Below are 26,234 nucleotides of genomic sequence, written 5' to 3'. Positions count from 1 at the left end.
TCTCCACTCTGAAACTATTTTAAACAGCAGCATTCATAATAAGCAATATTTTTCTTAGCCAAGCACTGGACTGGCAGTTGCTTTAAGTATACAGGACTCTTTGAAGAAAAAAGAAACATGTAAACAACTGACTTGAAATCCCAGAAACACTGGGGTTTTCAACTAAGCATTTAAAGATGTAAGGGCCTTCTCTGCCCTCTGGAATTTAAACAAGTGCAACCCAACCTTCTTCTGTGTCTGAGGAATGTGGGAGGTGTGTGGGTGATGTATTACTCATATCCAATACCAAGTCCAAATGACAGATAGAGAGAAGTCGGTGCTCAGGTGCATTGGTCTCTTCCCCAGTGGCAGTTCCATTGTTTGAGACACTAGATTGAAAGATGTGTCTGTGCTCTGGTAATTGCTGTCCACACTGCAAGCAGCAGGTAATGATGACAGTGCCTGTCTGGCATGAGCAGGTCTGGTCAGGGCTATGGCTCTCATGCCTTTCCCCAGGTATGAGCCCCACTGCACTGGCTCACTCTGCACTCGTCTATTTCCACTGCTGTTCTCACCACAATTTCTCTGCTTTTCTGTAAGAGGCACTTTGGATCAGTCTTTGTGGTGTCTCAGTGTCTTGCAGAGGGATCAGCAACATGCTTTGTGTCTAGTCTGTGATCTTGTCCATTTCTTGTCATTTCAGTCACGATATTCAGTCTGTCTACAAAGTAGCTGTACATAAAGATGTATATCTATCAAAATGTTTTCATATAATAACACAGAGAGCCAGCACGCAGAGCAACCTGATTGTTGAGCTCTGCTGATTTCCTGCCAGGCTTCTCCTCTGGAGGTCCCAGGCTGTGCTGAATTTGGTCACCAGAATACTTCTGTTATGAACTTGCAATTTTTATAATTAAATTGCAAATAACTTTAAAAAAATTGTCTCTTCTATTATATATTTCCATTTTTCTTTTGGGAAAGGTAACTCTATCAGATTCACTAACCTGGGTATATATATGGTATTATCCAGCAGCACGTAGTCTTTGTAAGCATAGAACAGGAAAAGCACTTCTCACTATTCATTCATTCAAAGGGCAAGCAGAAGCGTGTATTCCCAGATATCTGCAGCACATACCAGGAAACTATTTTATCTCTAGTCATCTCCATGGGAAGCAGGTGTTGTTTTTCTGATTTGCACAGTTTTGTGCAGAGCTCTCTCAGCTATTTCCTATTTCCTCCTGAAAATGGCAGTGACTTTCTTTATTGCAAGGAGCTGGTATTACAGGACTTATTATAGTAACTTCAGGAATTTTATCTAAGGGCCATTATTGCTGGACTTTAATGTCAAAGGACATTAAGAGTAAAAATTAATTTTGGTTTACTTAATTTTTAACTTTATTTTAAATAACCTGTAGATGGATGTTTTGGTTTGAGGGTTTTTTTGATAGTGATTTGGTTTGGTTTGGTTTGGTTTGGTTTGGTTTGGTTTGGTTTGGTTGGATTTGGTTGGGTTTGGTTGTTTTGTTTTGTTTTTAATCACATCTTAGTTAAAAGACCTTATGTCTTTAAGTAGTGTCATACAGACATACCAGGAAGGGAGAAGCCATGCAATCTTCAGACATCTTTGTCTGTGATTGGTGAACCTTCTTTACCAACTTAGCCAAAGGTGTAGAATAATGCTTGGAATAATTTGTCTCCATCCAGTAAAAGAGTGGTGATGGTGGGAAATTTCAATGTTCAGGAGGAAACATTAGCAGGTGTGACTCATATTTCAAGATAGCATTTGATAAAACAACGGAAGTAAGTATTCCTGAAGAAAGAGGATTCTTCCATTCTAAGCTGCTATTGATAACATTTTTACTTAGTAGCCTTTATTGCTTCCTGGATAACTAGAAGAAATCTAAATGATAGAGACAATTCAAGTGTGTTCTTAGGCTGAGCAGGCATACAAATCTGAAACCTGCCTGAAAATCAAAACCTAGTCCACTTTTTTCATATATTTTCTTCTCTTTAGCAGAGATCTTTAAAGTGGTATCATTTTTTGTCAGTTAGAGACCTTAAGCATATGGAGTGGGTAAGAAATTCTGACAATTCTCGCAGAAGGGTCAAAGAAAGAATCTGTTTTCTGATACAGCTTGGTACTAGCTCCTCTGCTCTAGTCCTATGCCTCCATATGATTGTTCACTGTGGCCTGTTAGTGCCATGTGCCCTCCTATGGCTTGGAGAAAGGTGTTCTCATTCCTCAGGAGGGATGATGCATGTCTTAAAATATGCAGACTGATAAACTGCCTCCTGAGGCAAACACTGCTACTGGGTACAATGGAAGAAAACCTGAGAGAGGTCTAGGCAGCACATTATCAAATGAAATCAGAACAAAAATGAAAGAATTTAATGTCAAAAAATACATCAGTGATTTTATGTCCCTAAACTGGAGAACTCTATAATGCGATATAAGATGGCCATTTATTATACATACTTAGATCTCAAAAGGGGACCTCTGCATACTGAAAGCATCATTAGTGAAATAAAACCCAGTGAAAAGATCATCTACTTTTCTATCTTTATTATTAATTTGAACTGCAGAAAAATATAGGTATTTGCAGAATAATAGAATAGTGCAAGGCTGTAGGAAATGGCATAATTATTCCAAAATGTCAGACTAGAGGTAGAAATAAATGAGCCTCTTCAATTTGTTTTTACAACTGTCTGCCTTGGGTTTTTTGGTAAGAAAATAATACATAGATGCAGATATCATAACAGGTTTTGCATGAATGAAAAGGTACTGTGAAGCTGAAAACCTGAAATGCACAATATTGTGTAGGTTCCACTGAGGTAATACACAGAAAAAAAATAGTTTGAAGGTATGAGTAATGATTTCTCCTGTGTGCAAAAAGGAAAATTTCTATGTTGAGTTGAATAGTTTTCAAATAGTAAATATATGTCTGAGTTTTCATATAATACCTCTGGAGCCAACTTGTCAGGCATGCCCAGTTATGTGAAAAACATATATACACTCCCCAAACTAAACAACTCTAAAACTTTGGAGGGAATTTTGGAAGACGTGTACATGTGTGTGTATTTATATAAATCCATGAACTTTGTATTTGAGAACAGAGGAGACTGAGAGGAGACAAGGAAAACGTGAAGATTTCACTGATCCATGGCCTGGATTTTGTTAGTTGGAACATGTAGGCATTTGGCCAGACTACATTCCGGTATGTGCATCTTTATCTTGAATATCCACAGTTCCTTCTGATCCAGTCATTCTGGTTGAAACCTGTGGTAGGTTTTGTCTTTTCCTCCTCAAGTAGAAGTAAATTATGCTTCCAGCCCCAACTATAGAAAGAGCTAGAAGAATGAACAGCCAAATGATGCCGGCAGAAAGTGCTTCCTCCGTTTTCTCTTCTGTAATGAGATACAATGGAAGCAACACCTTTGATCTTAAAGGATTTCAGAATCTAGTAATAAATGGGATTTCTTTAACCTGAAAGCAGAAACAGGCGATGTGCCTGTAGATTTCCACTTCAGCATATGAGTTTGGGGTTTTTTTTACTAACAAAATCAAACAAAATATAATTAAATCTGGTCAAAGCTCAATATTAAAACTATGAACATGAAAGTGAAATAAAGCCCAATATTAAAAATATGAACATAAAAGCAAATAAATATTTACTTCAGAGCAAGCCCTATTTTCTATACTGAGGCACAGATATAGCATATGGACTTTTTTTTTTTTTTAAATACCCTCAAAACTGATACTTAGAAGCTATGTAATCATCTTCTTGCTATATTTGAACATTGCCTTATAATTCTACTTAAAATGAAGTATGCTTACCTATATTTTCTGTTGACACCTCTGTGCTTTCAGGAGCTTTTGAAAGGAAAGAGAATGTTTATTCTGAAAGCTTTAGAAAAAGAAAACAGACATTTCCAACTTCCTAGGTCCCAGTGTGTCTGACAATTCCCCCCTCACTGTGCTAGTGACAGTTCCTCTCCCAGAATGATGGAGCTAAGTATGTGTAACACTCTGCTAGGATGATTGGCTATTTAATTCCAAGAGCATTTGGCCTCCTCAGTTGAGATACCCCAAAAAAGACATGAAATTAGAATCAGGTTTCTGTTATATTGAAAAGTGTTTTCAGATATGTTCATTTTTTAGAACTACTGACAGGATCCCTAATCATTTTAAGACGTTTCCTGAAAGAAGGTATTGAGTGTTAGAGACACATCATAAGCATTTTACTTGAGCTGAAAAGTACCTTCTATTGTGGTTGCCCCAGCTGTCAGAGACAACCATTCCACATGGAAGTGGTTCCTATGGTAATTGCACTTCCATAACAAGTAATGGAAAGGTGAACAGAAATATGAAGTTTACCAAACAAAATGTCCATTTTCTAGACCACTTTCATTTATTCTCAGTTGGCAATCGAACATTTTCTTACAAATGATAATTCTTATGTCAGGATACTACCAGCATTTCATGAAACATGGTTCTGTCTTACTCTAGACAAAGAGTGCCACAAGAATGTGTATTATAATATTCCTGTAATCCATCAGATCAGAAGTCAATAGGGAAAGGAATCACCAATTTCAGCATTTCTACAAGACAGTTTTCATTGCACTTACCAGAACAAGATTTTTTTTGATAATATATTCAGGGAAATGAAACAAAATGTTGTTTTTGAGCTTAGTTTGCCGAAACATAGGGGTCTGAAGTATTTATGAAGGCTCCATGGGGCTGGTGGTAGTTTTACAGGACTTATGGGAGATGCAGCCATCTGAGAGGGCTTATGGGGCTTGTTAGTATTTAGGCAGCCACATCCTGCTATTAGAGTCAGTTAGTTTTGCTCATAAACCTAGACTATTTTGCATTTTTTAATTATACAATGAAAATACATTATCAGGCATTATTAACTTTAATGCATTAGAAATATTACTTACTTTTTGGTTTTTTGCAGATATATCCTTTTTTGAAAGAACAGATATTGGTTTTCCAGTAGCCAGACAATGCACATATTTCTCCACAATCTTTAAACCTTTTGTTTGAAGGTTCTCCCATTTCCCAGTTGACAAAATCCATTGCAGATTTGTCTGTCCATACCCACTGTTCTAATATTTAAAATGAGCATATATGTATAAACTACAAGGGTTTAGACAAATAGAATAAGTTGTGATGGAGAAAATGAAAATTTTTAACATGAATAGCTAGTTAAATGTTTCAGTTACATTTCTAAGCAAATGGCATACTGGGAAATAAACTCTGTATAATTTTTATTATGTGTAATTTCAAGTGCAGAAAGTTGATTTCTTTTTAATATAACATATAATTTTGTATGATATGATAACGTGTGATTCAATATTAAAGATATTACCTCTGTAATCTTTCTTTAGCCCTGTCCAAAAATTTGGTGATTTTCCATGGAGTATCTTAATGGTGTTTGCCAGAAAGTTTGCTTCAGTATAGTCTTCTACCGATACCAAATCAGCACCTGAAAAAAATATTAAGGAATACACCACAATGTCTCATTTTCCTAAAGCTCAAGTCAATAAACACATAAAAATTATACAAAAATATATAAGAGACATCAATTCTTGCATATCATATTCACTGGCCTTTTTGTAGTTATTAAATCTTTTTGTTGTATTTTGAGCATGTCTGCATTTTGTATGGATGCAAATCAGTAAAAAGACATGTAGTTTCTGAAATTTTCTGGATGTTTTTTGGCTTTCAGTAATTTAGAGAAGCAAAATTGCTCTCCTGGGATACTTTTTGGATAGGTCTGACCACACTCCAGATTGTGGTGCAAATAGGCTAAAGAGATACATGTGATGTGGTCAGCACCATGTGGTCAGCACTATGCCTGTGTGCGCTGGCACTACAGCTCTGTCCCCCATCGGTGGCTGGACAGCAGTTTTAGCAGTCCCTGATGACTGCATCTGCAAGGTTAGGTAGAATGTGTCAGCAGCTGGAGGTTGCAGTCCAGAAGATGTCCAGAAGTTGATTTATAATTGCCATATGCCCTGACATTGCAAATACACAAAGCTGTATTGGGGTCATCAGGAAATGTGCACCTTCCTGGCCTGGCCACTGGGTTAACAGGCAGAACATGGAGCAATGTCCCATCGTGACCTTGCATCCTGGTTATTAGTGTGATGTTTACTTTTTGTAGTAGTTATGTCTTTTATCTTTCTACAGAACAATTTCAGGAATTCTGCTGTCGTACAGCTGTGGAGTAAAATGCCTTTTCAAAGCTACTTTTTCAGTTTGCTCATTCATGGGTCAGTGTTTTCAGATACATGAGGAAATGCTTCTAGAAATCCTTTCATTTTCTTACAATTAAAAGAATATGGCTCAGATGTATAGTGCTAATGTATAGAATGTTTCCTATTCTTAGTCACACTGAAATGTGTGTTGCATCACAGAACTGTGGAGCAAAGTGGCTTTTCCTTTCCCTGATAAACATACTGCTCTTCCCTCCATGGGGACAGCATGGAGGCTGTTCCAGAGCAGGAGCTGTGTGCCTGGGTGTGTTCTCTACTGGTTCATGAAAGCTAAACAGCTCCTCCATCTCATTTGTTGTCCAACCAGTGGGATCCAGTTAACAAACTGTGCCCTGGAACTAACAAAGACAACTATTCTATGACTTTGTGTCTCCTGGTTTACACTGCTTGTGGATTCCTTCTTGTGTGGGGAAGGGAACGCCAACCCTGCAGCCAGTGCCGTAGTGGGTCTATAAAAGTGTTTATCTCCCTAGCCAATTACTGATTAGCATAAAACCAGTAGAAATTTAATTTTTTTGAGGTATTCGCATTTCACCTTATGTTTGAGAAAAGAAATGCTGCTGTATCTGATAAAGTTTACCTTTATTGGGGAAAAACATGCTTGAAGAAAGCAACCAAATAAGCACTAAAGTTGAAGTTTTAAAGTAATTTGAGATTTGCTTAGCAATATTATTTATAATTTTGTGTGTTTAATTATATCAGCAGTCTTTCTAAGACAAAACACTCACCAAGGCGGGCACATTCCTGATGAGATTGAGACCAGCTTCTTTTCTTGGAGGCCTCAAAGTAATAGCAGTGACCATGGAAAGGTATCCAAGATTTGTGTCCTCTTGACTCGGGGCATTTTCCAGGAAGTTGTGGGGGCTCAGTAGGGGCCATTACTGATAAAAGATCAGGTAGTTGGAGTCCAACTATTTTATAACATTTGTTTTTCACATTATACTAGTAAGACAAAACTAAACAGACTGTTAGGTTTGTAATCATAGAAGAAATGAAACATGTCAAAGAAGGGCTTGAATATGCCTCTGATTTTGTGTTTGAGACAATATTTTGCTTCATATTTATTTATCAAGGTGATTAGGAAGATACACTAGTCTATAAGAAGTATAGATTCTGTCTAATGGTGATTTTTGTAATTAGTCTAGTCGATAAAATATGCAGTTGCTTTTCTGGCATAAATATCTGCCTAAGTAGTTAAAACTACTATTTTTTAAAATTTCTTCTGTTATTTCTGTCTCATTTTTTTGATAGGATCAAAACGGTATAGCAGAAATTGTGATTGTGTATGAAAGTGTGGTATAACTAATCATGGCTTGCAGGATTTCCTATTAAACTGCATCCTGAATATGTTCCATAGTGATTGATATAATAGGAAGATTTTGGATGGGTAGGTAAATGCAGATGGAGTGAAAATTAAATGTTCTGCCAAATTACATTTTCTTCCTGTTAGTCTTCTACAGTCTATTTCTTTCCCTATTAAGGAACATTCAGATCTCAAATGAGATTTCCAGAATAATAAAGTGGAAAGGGACATTATGTATAAAATCTAAGGATTTTTGCCAAATTAAAACATCTTAGAATGCAATTTGGCATGTAATTTTAAATTTGCTAATGATTCAAGACCTTCCATAATGTTGACAAAATCAAGAATATAACTAAATTGTGAAATCATATTTATACTTATTTTCATGTAAATTGTAGAAATTTGTGGTTGAAATGCTCCTCAAGGGGTTATTTACTTCATCCTTGTCTCACAAGTGACATGAAGTTGATATCTGCTTTTAACAGATGTTTGTCCTGCCTGTTCCTTGCAAGCTGTAGTGATGGAGATTCCCTGATCTGTCCAGAGTATTTATTAAAGTTCTGATAAAATCGGAAGGTTTTCCTTGCTGTATTTAAGTCTTAAGGGTTACCCCTTTCCAACCTCTATCAGACATAGGGTATAATTAAATTCCATTCCATAAGGTTAATTTTTAATATTTAGATGCTATGGTTTCTCTTAGTAATTTGTTTCTTAGTGTTTTATCCAACTCCAATCTTTTCTTTTAATTCTTGTTTCCTGGTCATATGAACTAGTTGACTGAGAACCTTTTCAAACTTTGATGCCTCAAACTGGATACAGAATGTCATGTAATGCCTAATAAAAACAGATCTCATAGCTAGAGAATTGCTTTTCCTATTAAAATGAATAGCTGAAAAACCAATGAGTGTACAATACTTTGTTTCTTAGGCTTTCGGTAATTATTACGAATCAGTTTACTTCTGGGAAGAGTTCAGGTGGATATTTAGAGCTAGTTGCTACTCATGTCTTCCTGTACACTGGTATATAAACCAATTATTTTTCCAATGGCTTATTATATTTAGAACAGTTGATAAATCTATACAATGTCCCGTCAAAACATTTGTACGCAGTTACTTACCATCTGATTTTTTACAGACAGAAAAGCGTTTTTCCTTGCAAGAAGCTGTCTTCCAGGTGCCATCAGTGTCTAGGTAGACACATGCTAATGTCTGTTTTGGTTCTCCGCTGGACCACTTGCTGTAAACTAATCTCCATCTGTCAATCCATTGATATTTGCCATTCGTCTGGAAGCAAAATGTATGTGGTAATTTCAAGGTTATTTGCAGTGACATAGCTACTACACAGGATCTTCAAGAGGACTCTCATGTAACCAGTGTGGAATCATATGCTTACTGCTGCCCCCTTTTAGCTTGTAAATACTAACTGCATCAAATGTACAGTCATCCACAGAGCTGAGTGCCTTTCAAAAAGTGTGTAACGTTAATTCAAAGCATTTTTCAAGCATTGGGAAAGGGAAGGAAAGAAAGAAAGGAGGCTTGAAAGGAGGTACGTCTCCATAAAACTAGGAGTCAGATAAGACATCATGTTGGTATGACCGCCCAAATGTCTGCATGGAAAATGGAAGCGTGGGTGGGAGTGTTCTCGAGCAACGCTGTTGTAGTTACTGTGACTGTGATTCATGGTGAAGAGTGTAGCATGTCAAAACACACCTACCCTCCAAATGTTCACCTTCTCCTGTCATACAACTGATGGAGACATCCCACAAACAGAAAGGATTATTTCTCCATAATATTCTAACTTCTTAATAGGAGCAATGATACTCACAAATGGAAGGGTTTTTTCCCATAGTATTGTAACATCTAATTGGAGCAATTACACCAATTGCATTTTCAAAAATATAGTTGTTGGTCAATATGTACCATATCATATAGCCAGCCTCCAGATTCCTTTAATTTTTACCCTGTTTCTGTCCACAACTGTATTTTGCTATTGCTAGCATAAATAAGAACACTCTAGTAAAATATGAACATAAGCACACACAGGTGTGTCTCAGGTCTCAGGTGTGTAACCTGAGATACCTTGGCACTGATCACTGAGGTACATGAACACATGGCAGGAGGGCAGGATGCATGTTGTTCCTGGAAGATCTTTTAGATTACAATTAACTCAAAATGTTCAAGATACTTCAAGTGACTCCAAACAACATACAACATTGTTAAATACTGGTTTGCAGGAATATTTCCTTGTGCTAAAACTTGTAAGAATTCTTAGTTCAAAATCTCCACTACACAAGTCTTATTTGAAGATTTCCAGTGCAAAGAGGAAGCATACTGATCTAACATGCTGTTTTTAGCACTACACTGTCAGAAATTCCTATGAGTAACAAGATGAGAGCATAAAGTAAGATCAGGTCTGGTGTTATCTTGACTTCTTGTATGTAATGTACGTGTTCTTACCATGTTGCTGTTAAGACCAATCCACAGAGGCTCTCCATATTCCTGTGCAAGTAAGAACAACAGTGCCTGGCTATAAGGGTCTAAAATGCTGGCAAGTTCTGAGGCATTGTTATTGCAGCTTTTGTGTGCTTCCTCCCAGTTCATTTTGAAACAGGTGACAGAATAGCTAATGCCACTAGAATGGTCAGAAGCAAAGTCCAGCACTGTTGCTGATGACTGAAAGAGTGCAGGATCTGTAGGAAGAAGGGGGAAAAAACCACCACAAGAGCAGTTTAATCTGGAAGTCACGTATTTGAATTGAGCAACTGAATAACATCTTCATTATTTACAAACCTAGTATAAAATGCTAGTATAAAATTGCTAATGGAATGGAACACCTTCTTCTTAATTTTTTGTAAGTAAAAGATAACTTTAAAACAGCAGTAAACTTTATGGATGAAATATATTTTCAGCAACTGACTTTTGAATTTATAAATGCTCAATATCTTATGTTGTAAAGGTATATTCACCCCATCAGTAAAAAAAACCATACCTGACCTTCCTGTTTTCAAAATACTCCTTGCAGCTTAGGAGCTTTGTAACCATCAAGTTTGTTTGGTTAAATCAGATTTATTTGGATAAGTGTAAAACTTACTAGTTTTGATATTCTATAGATGCTTATAAAGATATGTAATTAAAATTTTTGTGGGTTTTATCTATTAAAAATAAAAAAAGAATAATTTCCTAACTTCTGCTGTGTTTTTTATCATTCCCTTCTCCAAAATATTGCTAAGTAATACTGGGAGGCAGGATGGGCCTTTTACTGATACTTTCCCTAAAAAAAAAACTAAAATGAAACAAAACAAAACCAAAAGAAAACAAACCCAAACTCGAATAAAGCATATCAAACAAGAAAAGTGATTTAATTGTTGTGCTATAAATTTCAAGATTAGCAATACAGAACTTACCACTATTCTTCTGGCATATAAATCCTCTTGAATTATAACACTCCTCATTGTTCCATTTTCCTGTGTCATCAGCAGGACCTCTCTTCAGAGAAACGCAATCAAACTGTTGGAGAAACAGAAAGATATGGATACATTGATATAAAAAGTTTCTATAACAAAGTACTGTAACTCCCTGAGTAGTTTTACTCCTTTTTTTCCTTTGAATTCTGATGTTTTAGGGTATGTGTTACAACTCTAGAAACACCTTTCTTTTATCCTTTTCTGTTCTTGCTGGCATCCAGCTCTCCCTTTGTACACCCTTTGAAATCTTTGCAATCTTCAGCTGAACCTGCTTGTTCATTTTGTTCTTTTCAAGGAGATATACTTAAGAGGCACTATTATTTTTGAGAACTTTGTGTGACACTTTCTGTCCCAATAATGAGCAACCATCAATAAGATTTTGAATAAGAATGAAATGGAGGTCATGCTTTGTATTTAATTTGCAAAGCCAGTTTTAAAAAGTGGACATTCTTGACAAAATCACCTACATTACAGTCCTCAGCAGAGCTATCATCATCTACTTCTTAGCATCTCTTAATAAGCTGGAACATCAAGTTTATTACAAGCTGCAATCACCTACTAATCTGCCATGCCGAATTTTTCAGTCCACTGAAAAGGATTCTCTGAAGGAGAGATCTGTTAACATTATTAAAGGTGAAGGAGAAAAGTAGGATGTACCTTTGCACATTTTTTTTCCTGGTTTCCCTTTCCTAGGACTGTTATCAGAGCTACAGTGAAGCTCTGTATTCTGCAGTATCATTATGTCTTCCAATATGCCTTGACCAGGGGCTAAATGGGCAAGAACAGTTTGAATTGACTCAGGTGCAGATTAAGCTGGATGTCTAGAGCTATGGTTTCTGGGTTCGTTGAAGGTGAGGATACCAAAATGAAGGGAGGATGGGCAGTGAGTGGAATGGCATAGTGTGAAGGCCAAGTTTTGAAAGCAAAATATAGGAATAAATGGAAGAAAGGGAATGTGGGTGTGCAAATCAGTCTATATTGGTATGATTATGTAGAATGCTATTTTATTTACAGCATTCTGATGTTTGCTTTCAGTGCTAGAAGTGGAGAGGGTTTTATTGGTTTAGAAAGTAGTTGACATCTATTGGCCCTTAGCAATTCAATTACAAATTTAAATAGTAAAAATGTTAAAAAACTTTGATCTCTTTCCTTTTGCATTCTCTCCTCCTTCCTTCCTAGGCATGAAAATGATTCTGTGCATTAACTTTTAAAATTCTAATATTGCATTTATATTCTCTGAAAAATGAGCAACAAATTACTGTGAAAAAGAAAACTTTATTCAGTATATCCAATCTTTATTAAATCTGTACTTTGCGGCAATTTTGCCAAGTACTTCACCAAATACTTTGCCAAAATTACAGCAATGCTATTTCATGCTCTTATATAGCTAGAATACTCAAAAGTTGAAACTTTTTATCACTAGTCCCATTGTAAAGATAAGTGAACAAGTTGTGGAGAATGCTGGGCGATGTCTGTAGTGAAGTGAGCTGTTTACTTGAAGCGGTATTGCTCCTCAGATTTAAACTTCGTGGTAAACAATGAGTGGTATTTACCTGTTGCAGATTGTGGCCATCTTCTGGACGCAGTGTGTCAAACAAATAGGGTTCTACAAGTTTTGGAGAATCTGGAGCCCAGTTTGTATATGAGACAGCACTTCCATCAGCCCAAACAAAGCTGAGTTCACTGAGCAGGTCATTCAAACCGATCCAAGGATCATTTGAAACATCCTTCAAATGGTAAGTGAGAAAAGCTAGGAAAAAAGCCAAGAGAAAAGAAAATTACTGTGTCATGTCATCAGCCAAAACATTAATTAATAAACAAATACTTAACTATTTTGTTCATTGAGGTCTTATAAAAACATTTTAATTAGCGTGTGATCAGAATTTTACCTGAGTTCATTATTTCAAGGTTACGCCAAGTCTTTGCCTTGAAAAGTCTCAGAACATATTTGGAACTATGCAGCAAGATTGGAAAGAGGAAAGAGACAAAAAACCTGTCTGACCACCATGATATCTAATGAGTTTACTTATTTCAACAGTCAGGATGAGCTGCTTGACTGATAGAAATGTGCAGCTGTACATAGCTGCAAATGGAAGCCAGGGAACATAGGCAAAGTGAAAATGTGCCTTTCTCTGACATTCTGAATTAAGTGGCAGAATTTAGGCAGAGGTATATCCCTTTCTATTTCTGCGAGAAACAGACCATGCATTCTGTTTCTTTTTCTGTGTCTAAAGCTACAAATGGCAGATCTGGATTTTTAATTTTATACTAATTTATACCTATATATAACACAAGGCAATTTGCATGGTACAGGAAGAAGCAATCCTTAGCACCGCTAGCATGCTCTAAACAGACTGTTCCAATTCTAAAAATATTTCATGCCATGGCCATATAACCAATGTTGAGTAGACATACTATAAAATATATATATTTACATACTGACTCTTTTCTTCTTTGCAGGAAATGTCCACTGTATACAGCGTAAAGGCTGTCTATTACTTAAAGTACTGTTGCACTGTACCTTGTACTTGCTCATTATGTATGCTAGCCAGGTTTCCTCCAAGGCTCATACAAGTTCTTCTTGCAGTAATCCAGTAATCATAGGAAGAGCCAAAAAATTTGTAACACTAGGGGAAAAAAGGTACAGACTGTTAGAATAACAGCAAAAGGAATTTTATGTATGAAATGCAAAACCACTATTTTGCAATAATTAGGCAATTGTTTAATTTTTGTAATACAACTTTTTGTCAAAAGCTAGATGTCCGAGAGACAAAAAGCATCTTCTATATCTTCAAGTACCTTCCTAAGGGTTAATGTAACTGTGCTTAGACAAAAGTTACCATACCTGATTTTTAAATAACAGCCAATCTGCAGGACATCCTCCAGGAGGTGAAGGTACCTCTGAAGGAAGCGTTGCATTTATAAAACTTCTGTGCCTCTCACAGATATAGCCATTGGGAAAGCCACAGCTGACATCATTCCACAAGCCTGAAATCAATTGAAGTGTAGGTAATAAGACACTGAATAAGACTGAAATTTGTGGGTAAGTGAAATGGCTTCTATGGTTGTAAGTTCAAAAGAAATTTGCCTAGGAATATGTGTTTTCATGGGGCTCCACTCTGCTTCCCATCATCATTGCTTGCAGGGGGACTTTGATCCTGCTGTGATCAGGAGAGAAGTGGCTGTATGAGGTGGCTGATATGGCAACTCTCTGATCTCTGAGTAGAACCCACCCAAACAGCTTTGTTGCACTGAAAGATGCAAGTGTAAATAACACTTTATTGGAGAAAACACTGTAAAATGTGAAACTTGCTATATATTCCTTTGCTAATTATTCTTTAATTATTTATACAAAAATTGCAGGTGATTTGAATGGAACATATTTTTGTGCATTTGAAAAATCAGTGATTGCATTGTTCCTGCGTTCCCTGTTAATATCTTATATTCCACTTTAATGGCTATTATTGCCCCTGAAGAAACCTCAGATATAATGAGTATACCTTATTAAGCATATTTCTCAAAATTCCTGAGAAAGAATGGGTGAAAAATTACAAGACATTTTTAACAAACAGAGGAAGAGCAGTGCTCATAAAATAACTTTAAAAAAAAAAAAAACAGGGTTGTGTAACTCACCATCCTTTTTATTTAGGACCACACAATTTTCTTGACCTTTTGCAAAGTTGGGCTCACCCTGTGCCCAAGCTGCATAGTGCACTGGGCTTCCATCCAACCAACTGAAAAACAGTAGTGGTTACTCAATGTTCATGGAACGGTTGAGAAAAATCTACCTTAACATGCTAAAAATATTTTTAAAAACATCTGAGTCTGTAAGTGGAGATTCCATTAGGATCAAAAGACCTTAGAAAATGAAATCCTTGCATATCAAGTCAAATACCAGAATACCTTTATTTTTAGAATCTATAAATTCCTAGTGTATCTATTCCCTATAAAAATTAAATTTAAAACAGCATTAGTACAATGTAGTGGAACCAAGGGAGAGCACACATTTCAACATGCATTTAACTCCATTGAAGAGGTTCCTTCAGAAGTAGCTCTGGCAGTACAATACTTCTACAACCACCTTTTATGAATCCTGGTATATTATTTACCTACCTGAACTGCTGATCAGCATTCTGAATTAATCCTATGAGATACGAATCCAGTTTGCCATTTTTCAAGATCTAAACACAAAACCATATTTTTAGTCTGTGTTTCCTAATATTTATTAGACATCTAAAAGGAAAAGTGTAAATTTTACGTTATGGAAGAAAAAAGATGAGTACCTATTGTTTAAATGGTCAGTCACCTGAGATACCATACAGCACATACTTTTGCTTTATTGTTTTTATGGATGCTTTCCAAGTTTTGGCTGCATTACTGGTATGACCAAAGCTTTCAAAGTTCTGTTCTCAATTGAAAAAGGAAACATCAGAGAAGACTTGAGGAAAAAAAATTTATTATGAAATTTTTGGTACTTTCCTGTTTTGTCATTATTGTCAGTCTTGTGTCTCAAACTGTCTGTCCTCTCCTCCTTTCATATCTTTTTTCACTAAATAAAAGCAAGTTGTGAAACAGACAGGAGTTTGTGTGGCTACTTTGGTATTAGCAAAACCAAACAGGATTATGGCAGAGGTTTGAGGCACCATCCAGGCTAGTAAGCTGTTAGCATGCCCCTGCCGTGCTTTGACCATGTTGTGGGAAAACTAATTCATGAAGGTCCTATTTCATCAGTCTAACCTGAACCAGGTTAAACCATTCTTTGGAAAGTTGTTTTGGAGGGCAATATGATCATCAAATTTGACCATCAGAGTTGGACTGGCAGATGCCTCACATCTACATAAAACACTGTATTCTAGGAGATGATATTCAGATGAGAGGTAACCACCCTGCCAAAGGGAGTTTTCTGAGTATACATCTAATCTGCCTGTTCATTGCTCCTTATATTTTGGTCATGAATGGAACACTATTCAGATTAGAATGTACAAGAATATACCAACCCTAGTAAATGGTAAACATTCTTTTGTATGTTTTTCCTTAAAGTGAAGATCCATTTTGTAGGACAAATATTATTTCATAGAATATTTAAATCTAATCCTAATAAAATGTAGTAATATTATGCAGTAAGCACATTCTTCTGTACTTCACAAGCAGAGGGTATATAGGCCATATAGTATATAAGATAGCCAAAGTTCCTCTTACATATTTCCACAAAAATTTTCTTTCATTATTACTTCCAATAGTAGCAAGATCTCCATGATTGTTTTTGCAGAATGTTCTGGCTTTCTCCATAGAAATCTTTTCTGGGCTGAAAAAATATTGCTTGTCTCCTTTCATAATCCATCCATCTTCCGTGACTTCATATGCTGCAACACAGAAGAGGAATGTCTGCATTCTTCATAGTTCTTAGGCAAAGCTGCTGGTGTTACATGATACCACCCTTTAGATAAGTGAAAATAAACAGAAGCTTACTGGCAGAAGGGCCCAGAGGTTCTGGTTTCAAGGGTGTCCCTGTAATGAAATGAGGGGAAAAATGAAGACGTAAAACATTTGCCAAATATTGAGCCAATATAAGTGTTCAATTAATGGAAATGATTTTGGTGTGTTTGGTTTTGTTTGTTTGTTTGTTTTTTACATATTCAATGTAGAATATATTTAGATAGTATCTTTGGTGCAGAGAAAATAGTGGATGTTCAGAGAATAAAAGATGCATTACAGGCTTACATCTCTGTCTTGGCAGATTTTTGATAAGTGCATCTTGTACATCCCAAATGTTGCCTAAATTGGATGACTGAAAGTAGTCTAAAAGAATACTTGTTGCTGAAATAAAACTAAATAGTGAAAATACATGAGTATTGGTATAATTTGAACAATTTTTATGTCTTGTATTTGAACAAGAAATTCAAATATTAAACAAAGTTTTGCATCAAACTATTTTACATTTTATTACTATTTATTTGTTTGTTAAACTTTTTTTCTGTGTAGCTTCTTTGAGAAGAATTATACTTGACTGAAAATCCACCAGCTTTTGAAAAATAATTTAAAGGAAAAATTTCCACTCACATGGAGTATGATATTGGAGCAAGTTTTCTCTAAACATGCAAGGCCAAGAGCTATAAAAATGTAAAACAAATGTCACCTTTATAATCTCAAAGCAAGGTTGAATGGGGCTTTAAACAACCTGGTCAAAGGCAGGGGGTTGGAACTAGATGATCTTTAAGACCCCTTACAACTCAAACCATTCTATGACGCTATGGGGTTTTTGCCCCCACGAATTCATCATAATGCTTGTGCTGTTGTAAGTATAATTACATTAAACTAAGTGTGTGACACACATGCTTGGGTGAAAAGAAAAGTTAAGTCAACTTCTGAAAATAATCTCTTGTGTGATCAGTGACAGTATTTCAAACAGAAAACCACAGTATTTCTGTTCTGGACGTACGAAGCATTATGTCTATTTCAGCATCTTTCAGCACGCCATTATGTACTGCTGACTAATGATGGTAATTTCATCAGGCTATAATTTCTCCCATTCATACACTAATAATCATTAACAGTATACAGCTATGATTGACACTTATGCTAATGATTTTTAGTTATGATGATCATGCAGGTGAAAACTTACAAAGGAACTGACCAGGAAAAGTATCTTTATGACATGTCTTTGGGATAGATGTCTATGACTATTACTTTTTAAGTATGAGAAGCTGAGACTATGCGCCTTGGTTAGAATGAGATTGTTTTGAATAATTCACCAGCACAGAAATTATATTGTTTAGAGAAGTATCACTTGAAATGTTAACCCTTACTGCTTTTGTCAAGGAGCCCAGGGAGCCACCAAAGCAACACTGCTGTTAGTCTGGGAACTAAAATATGTAAACACATAGTTATAATTGATTCCTCTCTTATTTCACAGAATATTTTTTCCAACAGTAGTTTAATTTGGGGGAAAAAACCTACAGAAGCATCAACAGAGATGTCACTACTTGTATGAGAGGAAGATGTGAATCTGTTTGTTGTCTTCAAGTATATGAATTTTTAAGCTTTCATTACCTTCTTTTTATTTCAGTAAGTCTGTTGTTACAGAAATGTTTTAGATTCTATGATGCTGTAGTCTTGTTTAGATTAGAATAGGACACTAATGTATTGTCTATCATCCTAGCGACATCTGAGCAGAGGAGTTGAAGTTTCATTTCACAAAGGATATGGAAATTTAAACAAGTGTTTCTTTTTTTTTTCAAATTTTAATCCTCTCTTTCTCTATCTTTGTCTCCTTATGCCCCCCAGCTTGGATATTCCCTACAGGTAAAAGTTCCAAGAAACAATCAGTTTCATGTCAATCAGAATTTATGTTTTGACCAAAATCTGCTTTTCTGCAGAGCAGTAGATTTTACAAGGTAAGCTCTTCTTTCATCTTATTTTCTATGTTTACATAATTACATAAAGAAGTATAATTTCAGTAAAGTGTATAATAGAATTTTAAAAAAAAAAAAAAAAAACAAACTTTTTATCACTAACAGATAAAATGTTGTATGAAAGTATTTGTATGTCTTGATCTATTTTTCTGTATGCAAAATTCCTGTGAAATCAACCAATCTTTTTACCAGTATGTAGCTTGCAGAGCTTCCTGCTTTGATTCAGTTTAAATTTCTTCCTAAAGAGAATTTAGGGTAAAAAGTAACCTACCTTTCTTTATTTCACAAATCCAGTTATGACTGTATTCACAGTGCTCCATAATCCATGAAGAGTCTTCCCTGATTGCTCCACAATCTTCAAATGCATTATCATAAAAAAAATGTTTTGCTTTATAATTCACCTACAGATGAAACACAGCTTTACTTTTTATTCTTATCATAAAGGAGAAAAAAGCTGTACTATGTAAGGAATGAGAAGTGGTGCCAAAGTTTCAAACCACTCCTTTCTTTCCTCTTCTGTGCAGCCAGTGTGGGCTATTACAGCAATTACAGACACTATGCAAGAGAAAAGAAAGGCTCTGAGTTTATGCAGCGTTTAAAAGACTGTAGCAGTCCCATGAAAACTGGAATCAAATGAGATTAAAAATAAAAAGCAGGGCAAAGGAATATGGCAATATATCACCAGTAACTAATAAAAGTCAGGAGCCGAATGTGGTCCCCTGTTGTGACCATCAGTGTTGTGATGGTATAACCTCAGGGTTTACTGGCCTTTTCTTGTTTGTTTGTGAGGGTTTTTTCCCAATCCAGTATGAAAAATAATGATTTAGAGTTACCCAGTTGCAAGGCAGACATTTTTGGAAATTCTTGTACAACTTAAGTGCACTGGTCATAGAAACAGCTCCACCAGCAAAAAAAAATCAGAACAAAAAGAAACTGGCAAGGTGAAACACTCACCGGTGATCCATCACTCCAGAAAAGCCCACCATCAGGATCCAAACACTGCAAACCTATCCAGAAAGGCTGAGATGACGGCGATTGTTTCCTAGAGTGTGAAAAAATTGTGTAGGGGAAGAAGAGGATATATATGGTTAGTGCTGCCCAAATTTACAAGTTATGTTAGGACAATAACTCAACACTTATTGAAGACTTCAAATACAGCAGAAATTTTAAAACCAAAAAGTACTGTTGGTTAGTAAACTCCCATTGGCAAGCAAGTGAACTTCACACCTTAAAATTTCCTACTTTGCAAATGGTTGTATTGAAAACATAACATATTGTTTTCCTTGACTGATGTTGTGATTATAGTGTTCTTTGAGAAATAAAATGTTCATGGCTGCTGGAAGACACAATTTAGTTTCAAAATGATTCAGTAAACAAACTTAGAAAAGGGTCTGAAGGAGAAGCATTCAACAAATTTTGTTGTTGGGTTGTTTTTTTCTGAATTTAAAATGTTTACAGATTATGACAAACTTCGGAAATTTCAAAAATTTCTTTGAAAATATTACCCATCTGAGCCATTTTCTCAGTTATTTTTCTTCTTATGATGATGATAAAAACCAGATTTTTAAGTAATTATCTCAGGAGCAACACAAGAATACTATTATTTATTACTATATAATGTGTTGTTACACCAGATTATCAGTTATTACATCTCTTGTTTGCTTACTTTATTAAGTTCTCTATCACTGTTTGCTCTTTTTCACTTCTAATGGTAGCCAGGTCTCCTCCTATTTCTCTGCAGAAATCTCGGGCTTCAAACCATGTTTTCTTTTGGTATTCTTCTCTCACAAAATCCTGTAGATGCAGGTAGAACACTGTATTTACAGTGTGTTAAACATATGCCTTCTATAAGAAAAATAGGAAATCTTTCCATTGCAATTATCATGTATAATGTAGATTAAAAAGTATGCTAATTGGATAACCTAACCATTGTTAGAGTTAAAACTGCAGTGATATTTGAACAACTGTATAAAATCTTATTACATTTGAGCTATAGCATGCCATTCTTTGAGGTTTAGATTCCTTGTCTATTTGGTGCTCTTCTGTTTAATGACTAGGCTAGGACTGTTGCAAAAAACGATACTTACTCTGAAGCATGCATTAGTGCTATTGCTTGTATCCCAACCCAATGGACATTTGGAATCAGGAACAGTTTCAGGAGTGAGAGGAATGGTGACTTTTTCAGCTAATTTTTTGCAGAGAAACTTTGCCTTTACTTCACAGTTTTGAACATCCCATAGTCCAGCTGCATTTCCAGTCCTTAGGGCAACACAGCCACCTTCATTTCCTTTGTGAGATGTAAAACAAAGGTGAAATGTGTTTTCCAGTGGTTCCCTTGACATTTTTACAGCTCACGTGATTAATTTACAAAAGACTATTTGAAATATTAAGTGTAGTGTCCACTCAGAAGAGGAGCTTTGTCAAAAGGGGGAACCAGAAAGTCAAGTCCTTCATCATCTTCCCTGCCCTCTGACTGCATGAACAGCCCCTTGCCTGCCTCTTTCCTGTGCTACTCACGGCAAGGATTTGGCAGCCCGTCACCAAGGATGGAAGGGATTTCACCCTTCTCAGTTTGATTTTGGTCTTGTAAACATTGAGAAGTCAAAAAAGAAATATTTTCATGGCATCATAGAAAAATCATAGAATAATTTAGGTTGGTAAAAAAGATCTTTAAGATCATTGAGTCCAACCATTAGGCCAGCACTGCCAGGTCCACCATTAACCATGTCCCTCAGTACCGCATCTACAAGTCTTGTAAATACCTCCAGGGCTGGTGACTCAGTCACTTCCCTGGGCAGCCTATTCCAAGGCCTGACCACCCTTTCAGGGAAGAAATCTTTCCTAATATGCAATCTAAATCTCTTCTGGCACAGCTTGAGGCCATTTACTCTTGCCCTATTTCTTGTTACCTGGGAGAAGGGACCAACCCTCACTTCTTTTCAGGTGGTTGTAGAGAGTGATGAGGTCCACCCAGAGTGTCATTTTCTTCAGGCTAAACAATCCCAGCTCCCTCAGACACTCCTCATCAGACTTGTGCTCCAAACCCTTCACCAGCTTCATTGCCCTTATCTGAACATGTTCCAGCATCTCAATGTTTTTCTTGTAGTGAAGAGCCCAAAACTGAAACAAGGATTCAAGCTGCAGCCTCGCTAGTGCTAAGAACATGCATCAAAGACACTCCAGTTTCAAAGGCAGAATGTTTGTGTGGGTCATCATGGAGGTGTTTTATCAAAGCTGGAAAACAATTTTGAATTAGAACACAGGAAGTTCCTTAGTAGCATAGATTTACTACAATGATAGAGTACCAGGCATTGCTGCGTTCCAGTTTGTGTATAGAACACCTTCACCAGTCACCCACTTGAAACTCCCTCGCTCTTCCACGTCTGAGAGACCAATCCAAAAATACTTTTCAGAGCTCAGACCTGTGAGGCTGGTTAGGTAGGCTTGCTCATATCTGAAATGACAGGAGTTAGATGGCGTTAAACCTAGCTTTCCCTTTAATTTTCCATTCCTCAGCATTCCAAACTTCACAAGATTAAAATGAATGGAGTCTCCATTAGGCTTTGCCTTACATAGAAATATGTTTTTTAACTGGGTTTCAAATGCACTAGCTTCAATAGCAGGTGCATTGACCTGAATGCTCTTTACAGGGCAGAAGTTGCTGTTGTCTGTCCTTTCAGAGTAAAGTACTGTAAAACATCAACATGTAAATTATTTTTATTTAGAAAAGCCATATTATTATAAAAGCTTATTATTATTTTTTCTTCAGAAAAAGGATATTCTGTGGTTTTCTGGGGTTTTTTTCCCCAAAAAAGTTCTCAATTGGTTTTTAAAATTCCAATATTGTTACACCAGATATACAGTTTTCAAACTTTTTTCATACCTGTCTCCTATACTCGTTAAATAACCATTACTCCTTTCACAGGTTTTCTTTGCTTCTGAAAATGTTACAGAGGTATGTCCAACTAGGTAGCAGTAAAAACCATGTCTTGCCCAGCCCTGTCAAGAACACGTGAAATGTACTTGCAGTAAAAAAAAAAGTATATGTTATAGTACTTGAACTTTGGTGAATATTCTTAAATCAACATATTTTTAGTATAACCAAATGTGTTAATTTGAATATATTCATTTGAATTCCAGTGCATTAATGGAAATTAAACTGAGCAAACATTAAGTGCAGAAAAATTTCATGCATATGAGTCTCACTTCTTTGACAACTAATAACAGATACATTTTTACTGCTATAAAAGTCAAGGGAACTTATCACTCTCCTAAGAACAGACAGTGCATTCAGAATCAGGTGAATAAAATATTTCCTTGCTCAGAACTGAAAAGAGCAGTCTGTGTTATAGTAGAGATGCTGACTCAAGTTTCCTGATATTTCAAGGCTAAAGGTACAGTAACTAGGCTAATTAGTTGCTTTAATTCATCAGCTCACCTAAAAGTCTAACTGAATAGTTAACATAAGTGCAATTGAAAAGCAAAATCCTCAAAATTACAGCTGAATTCTAAGTCATTTTCCCTTTTATGCCAGCTCATAGATTGCTTGCTGCACCCAAGAAAGGTAAATACATTCTGTGTTCAGTATTTGGCTGCTGCTTAGTTCCATTGAGCACAATGAGTCTCAGTTCTGCTCCCCGTATGGGCTTGTGGGAAAGGTTGCTAAATGTGGAATAGTAGTAAATAGAAAAGTAAAAAGAGGGAAAAGAGAAGGGAAAAAACCCCCAGTAACATGCAATAATTTGCTCAAAACAAATTCACTCATAAGTTATTTTACTGTTTTGATTTGGCTTGAATAGTGAGATTTGTCATCATCTTGCATCATGTCACATAGTCTAGAAATTGTTAGCAGTCCCTATTACAGCTTCAATAACCACAGATGGTTGTAGAACAATATAAAAAATATGCAGAAAACCACAGTGATGGCTTTAGCCTCTTTTACGGACAGTTCTGAGATAATAGGCCTGACTCATATTCTCAAAAAAAAATTCAAAATAACTTTATTTTAAATATGGGATTTTAATGAAAATCATCACCTAGAATTTGTTGTAGAATCACACTTATTAGGGAAGAAAGAAAAAAGTAGTTTCAGTGTCAAGTGGAGCTTATGAAAACAGTGGATTTTCGCTAATCAGATTCTTGGATATGCTTTCTTCTTACCTTCAGGCAGGCAGGATCAGTCTTTGCTGTTTCAGAAACTCCTTGTAGTGGGTCTCTTCTGCAGATGTAACCTAACTTTGTGTCACAGGTATTGTCTGCCCAGTATCCATCCTAGTTGCAATTTGGGAAGAGGTGAAAAACAGTGAGGCAGAACCTATTTCCTTTAGAAACATTATTATTTCTTTTAAATATTGTTTGAATGGGACAATGAAGTTCTCTGCTTTTTAGTGAATTCCAAGTATTTGTGCTTAATGGAGAGGTTAATGTTAAACTAAGCGTCATGGCAGACAGTTAAGGTTTGCTTGGCATATAATGTACACTCACAGTCAGATATGAATATTTATCTAGTTATATATAACTTCATTTTAAATTTCATTTAGGACAACCATATGTCTGAATGAAGATACCACTCTGATTTGTTGCTAAGTTGAATTAAAAAAAAAACAAACCTAGAAATACAACCAAAACTTAAATAGTACAGTGCTGCACAGATGTGGAATGATTCACCTTTCCTGCCATAATGACACAATTTTCTTCCCCGGTGACTTCATGGGTTGGTTCTCCAGGCAACCATTTGGCATATGTAACAGGAGTCCCATCACTCCACTCAAAGTACATTTGAGTTTTGAGGTCATTCAGGCCAATCCACAGCTCATCCACAGCTTCTAAGAACAGAAATTCATCTGTGTTATTACCCAAGTTGAAATAGTCCATTGGAGCAAGATTTTGTGGAAAGGAGTTGAAATTGCAATGGTTCAAAGTGCATTCATCTATATTAAAGACACAGGAATTTATTTTAAGCCCTAATTTACATTCTTCTTTCAAGAAGTTAGAAAATGAGATACTAGCAGGAAATAAGATTCCTCAGCTTTATCAGCAAAGTCCATTACAGTATCTACAGCTACAAGGTGTCCGAGGCAGATAATCAATCGAAATGCTCCAGTAACTAGAGCTGTTATTTCCTTCAAGTGATTTCATGCAGTGAAAAACAAATGAAAATCAAATGAAAAAAAAAAAAAAAAGAACGAAAGCAAAAATGAAGAGAGCATAATGATTCCTCTTGTGGTTTGTAGGTGTTTGAGGTTTTTCTAACCCATGTATCCGTGGCCTTCCCTACAAATGTTCATAACAAACAAGTAAGAATTATTTTATTTAAATCCTTTAAGATTTCTAGTAATATAGTTCTCCATGTGTACCAAACACTGCCCTAGTAGTGCACTCACTGTAGCCAAGCTGAGACAGTATGAAGTCATGCTCCTCAGGGCTGTGGATACTGGCCAGATTGCCATTGCTCTCATTGCAGGAAATTAGGGCTTCTCTCCACTCTTTGGGGTCTCTGTGAACCATGAAACAGTGACCTCCATAGGGTAACCATCCTTCTGGGCATTTAACAGGCTCTGCATCCCCTCAAAATCAAAAGATTTGAAATTTTTAAAGTGCAAACTGAAGTCTAGAATAACTGTAATTACATTTAAAATCAATAATTAACTAATTAGAATGAAAATTATTACAAATAAGCATTCTTCTTTTCTTCTATTCATTACTCACATGTATTTTGGTCTGTGTGTTCTCACTGTATTTTTACAGAAAGCCTACTGCCTTTAAACAAAAGAGGAAAATACTGGAGCCAGTTGTTACTGGACTTCACTACTGTGAAGTATTCACTCGTGGACAGAGGAATAGTTTGGAATTTCATATATAATGTTTCCACACAATATATCCTACCAAATTATGTTTTGTGTATTCCATAAAGGCATTATTACTGCAGCGTAAGTAATTCTCTGCACACGTGGCTTCCTATACTGAGTCTCATTAAATAAATCAGAGAGAAGTGTACTAGAAAAGTGTTCCAAAGGAACTTGCTCTTTTTTGCCATCTTTTAGGTTACAGGCAACGCCACCAAGATGTTGCTTTGAGCCTATCAGTGCCACTTTACCAAGTCTTCGGTGATAAACCTCAGTGTTTTCATTAGAATGCATTGCAGGAAGGGTGAGGCATCTCTAACTATATTTTCATATCCATGCAGACCATGATACTTTCACAAGAGTGTACAGCTTATCCCAGTAAAAAAAAGATTGTGTGGTTACTGGGTACATTTTCAGGAACATTTTCAGCATTAAAATATATTGGGCTAAAGAAATGACAGTATGCTTTCTTCTGTACCCCTCATCATATTAGAAGAACAAATTACAATTCTTACTTTTTTGAAAAAAATTTTCAGGTAGCCATCAAATATTAATTTTAGTGACACAAATTCTGTCTTTATCAAAATGGGGTTTTTATTTACTTGACATACCTGATGAAAGAATGAAAGGATCCTTTGTGGAGTTTTCCTTTTTACAGATGTAGCCAAGTTTCAGCTCACATGGCTTGTTTTCCCATTTAGCATCTCTTCTGGGATTTAGTACTGCACAGAGTTTCTCAGGCTCAGGCTCAGGGCTTCCTTCGTGGAATGAAAACCAAATTATTTTTATGTAGCATAGGTTTTATTTCAGCAGCTAAAAGAACAATTTACTTCCAGCCTTTTAATGTGTCAATTATAGGCTCGTGACTTTACTGCTACAATTATTTTTCTACCAGAGATAAGAAAATGTAATTTAGAAGTACCCACCAAAACATTTCTTTATATGCTTAT

General features: G+C 36.0%; 1 protein-coding gene across 2 annotated transcripts in view; it reads right to left on the bottom strand.

Annotated features, from left to right (window-relative positions):
* Positions 1 to 3,039: 3,039 nt before the first annotated feature.
* LOC114062458 (macrophage mannose receptor 1-like) overlaps positions 3,040 to 26,234 on the bottom strand; it is a 31,832-nt gene continuing 8,637 nt past the window's right edge. Inside the window, exons 6-30 of one of the 2 annotated variants that reach the window (XM_027893861.1) lie at positions 25,896 to 26,042; positions 24,823 to 25,005; positions 24,107 to 24,264; positions 23,600 to 23,710; positions 22,323 to 22,438; positions 21,745 to 21,893; positions 20,527 to 20,726; positions 20,106 to 20,233; positions 19,394 to 19,481; positions 18,711 to 18,840; positions 16,497 to 16,535; positions 16,227 to 16,390; positions 15,141 to 15,208; positions 14,661 to 14,761; positions 13,873 to 14,015; positions 13,549 to 13,654; positions 12,581 to 12,777; positions 10,968 to 11,070; positions 10,021 to 10,253; positions 8,682 to 8,847; positions 6,990 to 7,142; positions 5,352 to 5,468; positions 4,921 to 5,088; positions 3,815 to 3,850; positions 3,040 to 3,384 (exon numbers count right to left, since the gene is read on the bottom strand). In XM_027893861.1, coding sequence (XP_027749662.1) covers positions 3,185 to 3,384; positions 3,815 to 3,850; positions 4,921 to 5,088; positions 5,352 to 5,468; positions 6,990 to 7,142; positions 8,682 to 8,847; positions 10,021 to 10,253; positions 10,968 to 11,070; positions 12,581 to 12,777; positions 13,549 to 13,654; positions 13,873 to 14,015; positions 14,661 to 14,761; positions 15,141 to 15,208; positions 16,227 to 16,390; positions 16,497 to 16,535; positions 18,711 to 18,840; positions 19,394 to 19,481; positions 20,106 to 20,233; positions 20,527 to 20,726; positions 21,745 to 21,893; positions 22,323 to 22,438; positions 23,600 to 23,710; positions 24,107 to 24,264; positions 24,823 to 25,005; positions 25,896 to 26,042 — 3,404 coding nt within the window. In that variant the 3' untranslated portion in view covers positions 3,040 to 3,184. The remainder of the gene's footprint in view (positions 3,385 to 3,814; positions 3,851 to 4,920; positions 5,089 to 5,351; positions 5,469 to 6,989; positions 7,143 to 8,681; positions 8,848 to 10,020; positions 10,254 to 10,967; positions 11,071 to 12,580; positions 12,778 to 13,548; positions 13,655 to 13,872; positions 14,016 to 14,660; positions 14,762 to 15,140; positions 15,209 to 16,226; positions 16,391 to 16,496; positions 16,536 to 18,710; positions 18,841 to 19,393; positions 19,482 to 20,105; positions 20,234 to 20,526; positions 20,727 to 21,744; positions 21,894 to 22,322; positions 22,439 to 23,599; positions 23,711 to 24,106; positions 24,265 to 24,822; positions 25,006 to 25,895; positions 26,043 to 26,234) is intronic. The other variant, XM_027893862.1, reaches the window with a different exon arrangement.

The sequence above is a fragment of the Empidonax traillii genome, unplaced genomic scaffold (genome assembly GCF_003031625.1).
Source record: "Empidonax traillii isolate 1590-97213 ecotype Southwest subspecies unplaced genomic scaffold, ASM303162v1 scaffold409:size521033, whole genome shotgun sequence".
NCBI lineage: Eukaryota > Metazoa > Chordata > Aves > Passeriformes > Tyrannidae > Empidonax > Empidonax traillii.
The sequence above is the reverse complement of the archived record's forward strand: the minus strand, read 5'-3'. Positions and strand labels throughout refer to the sequence as shown.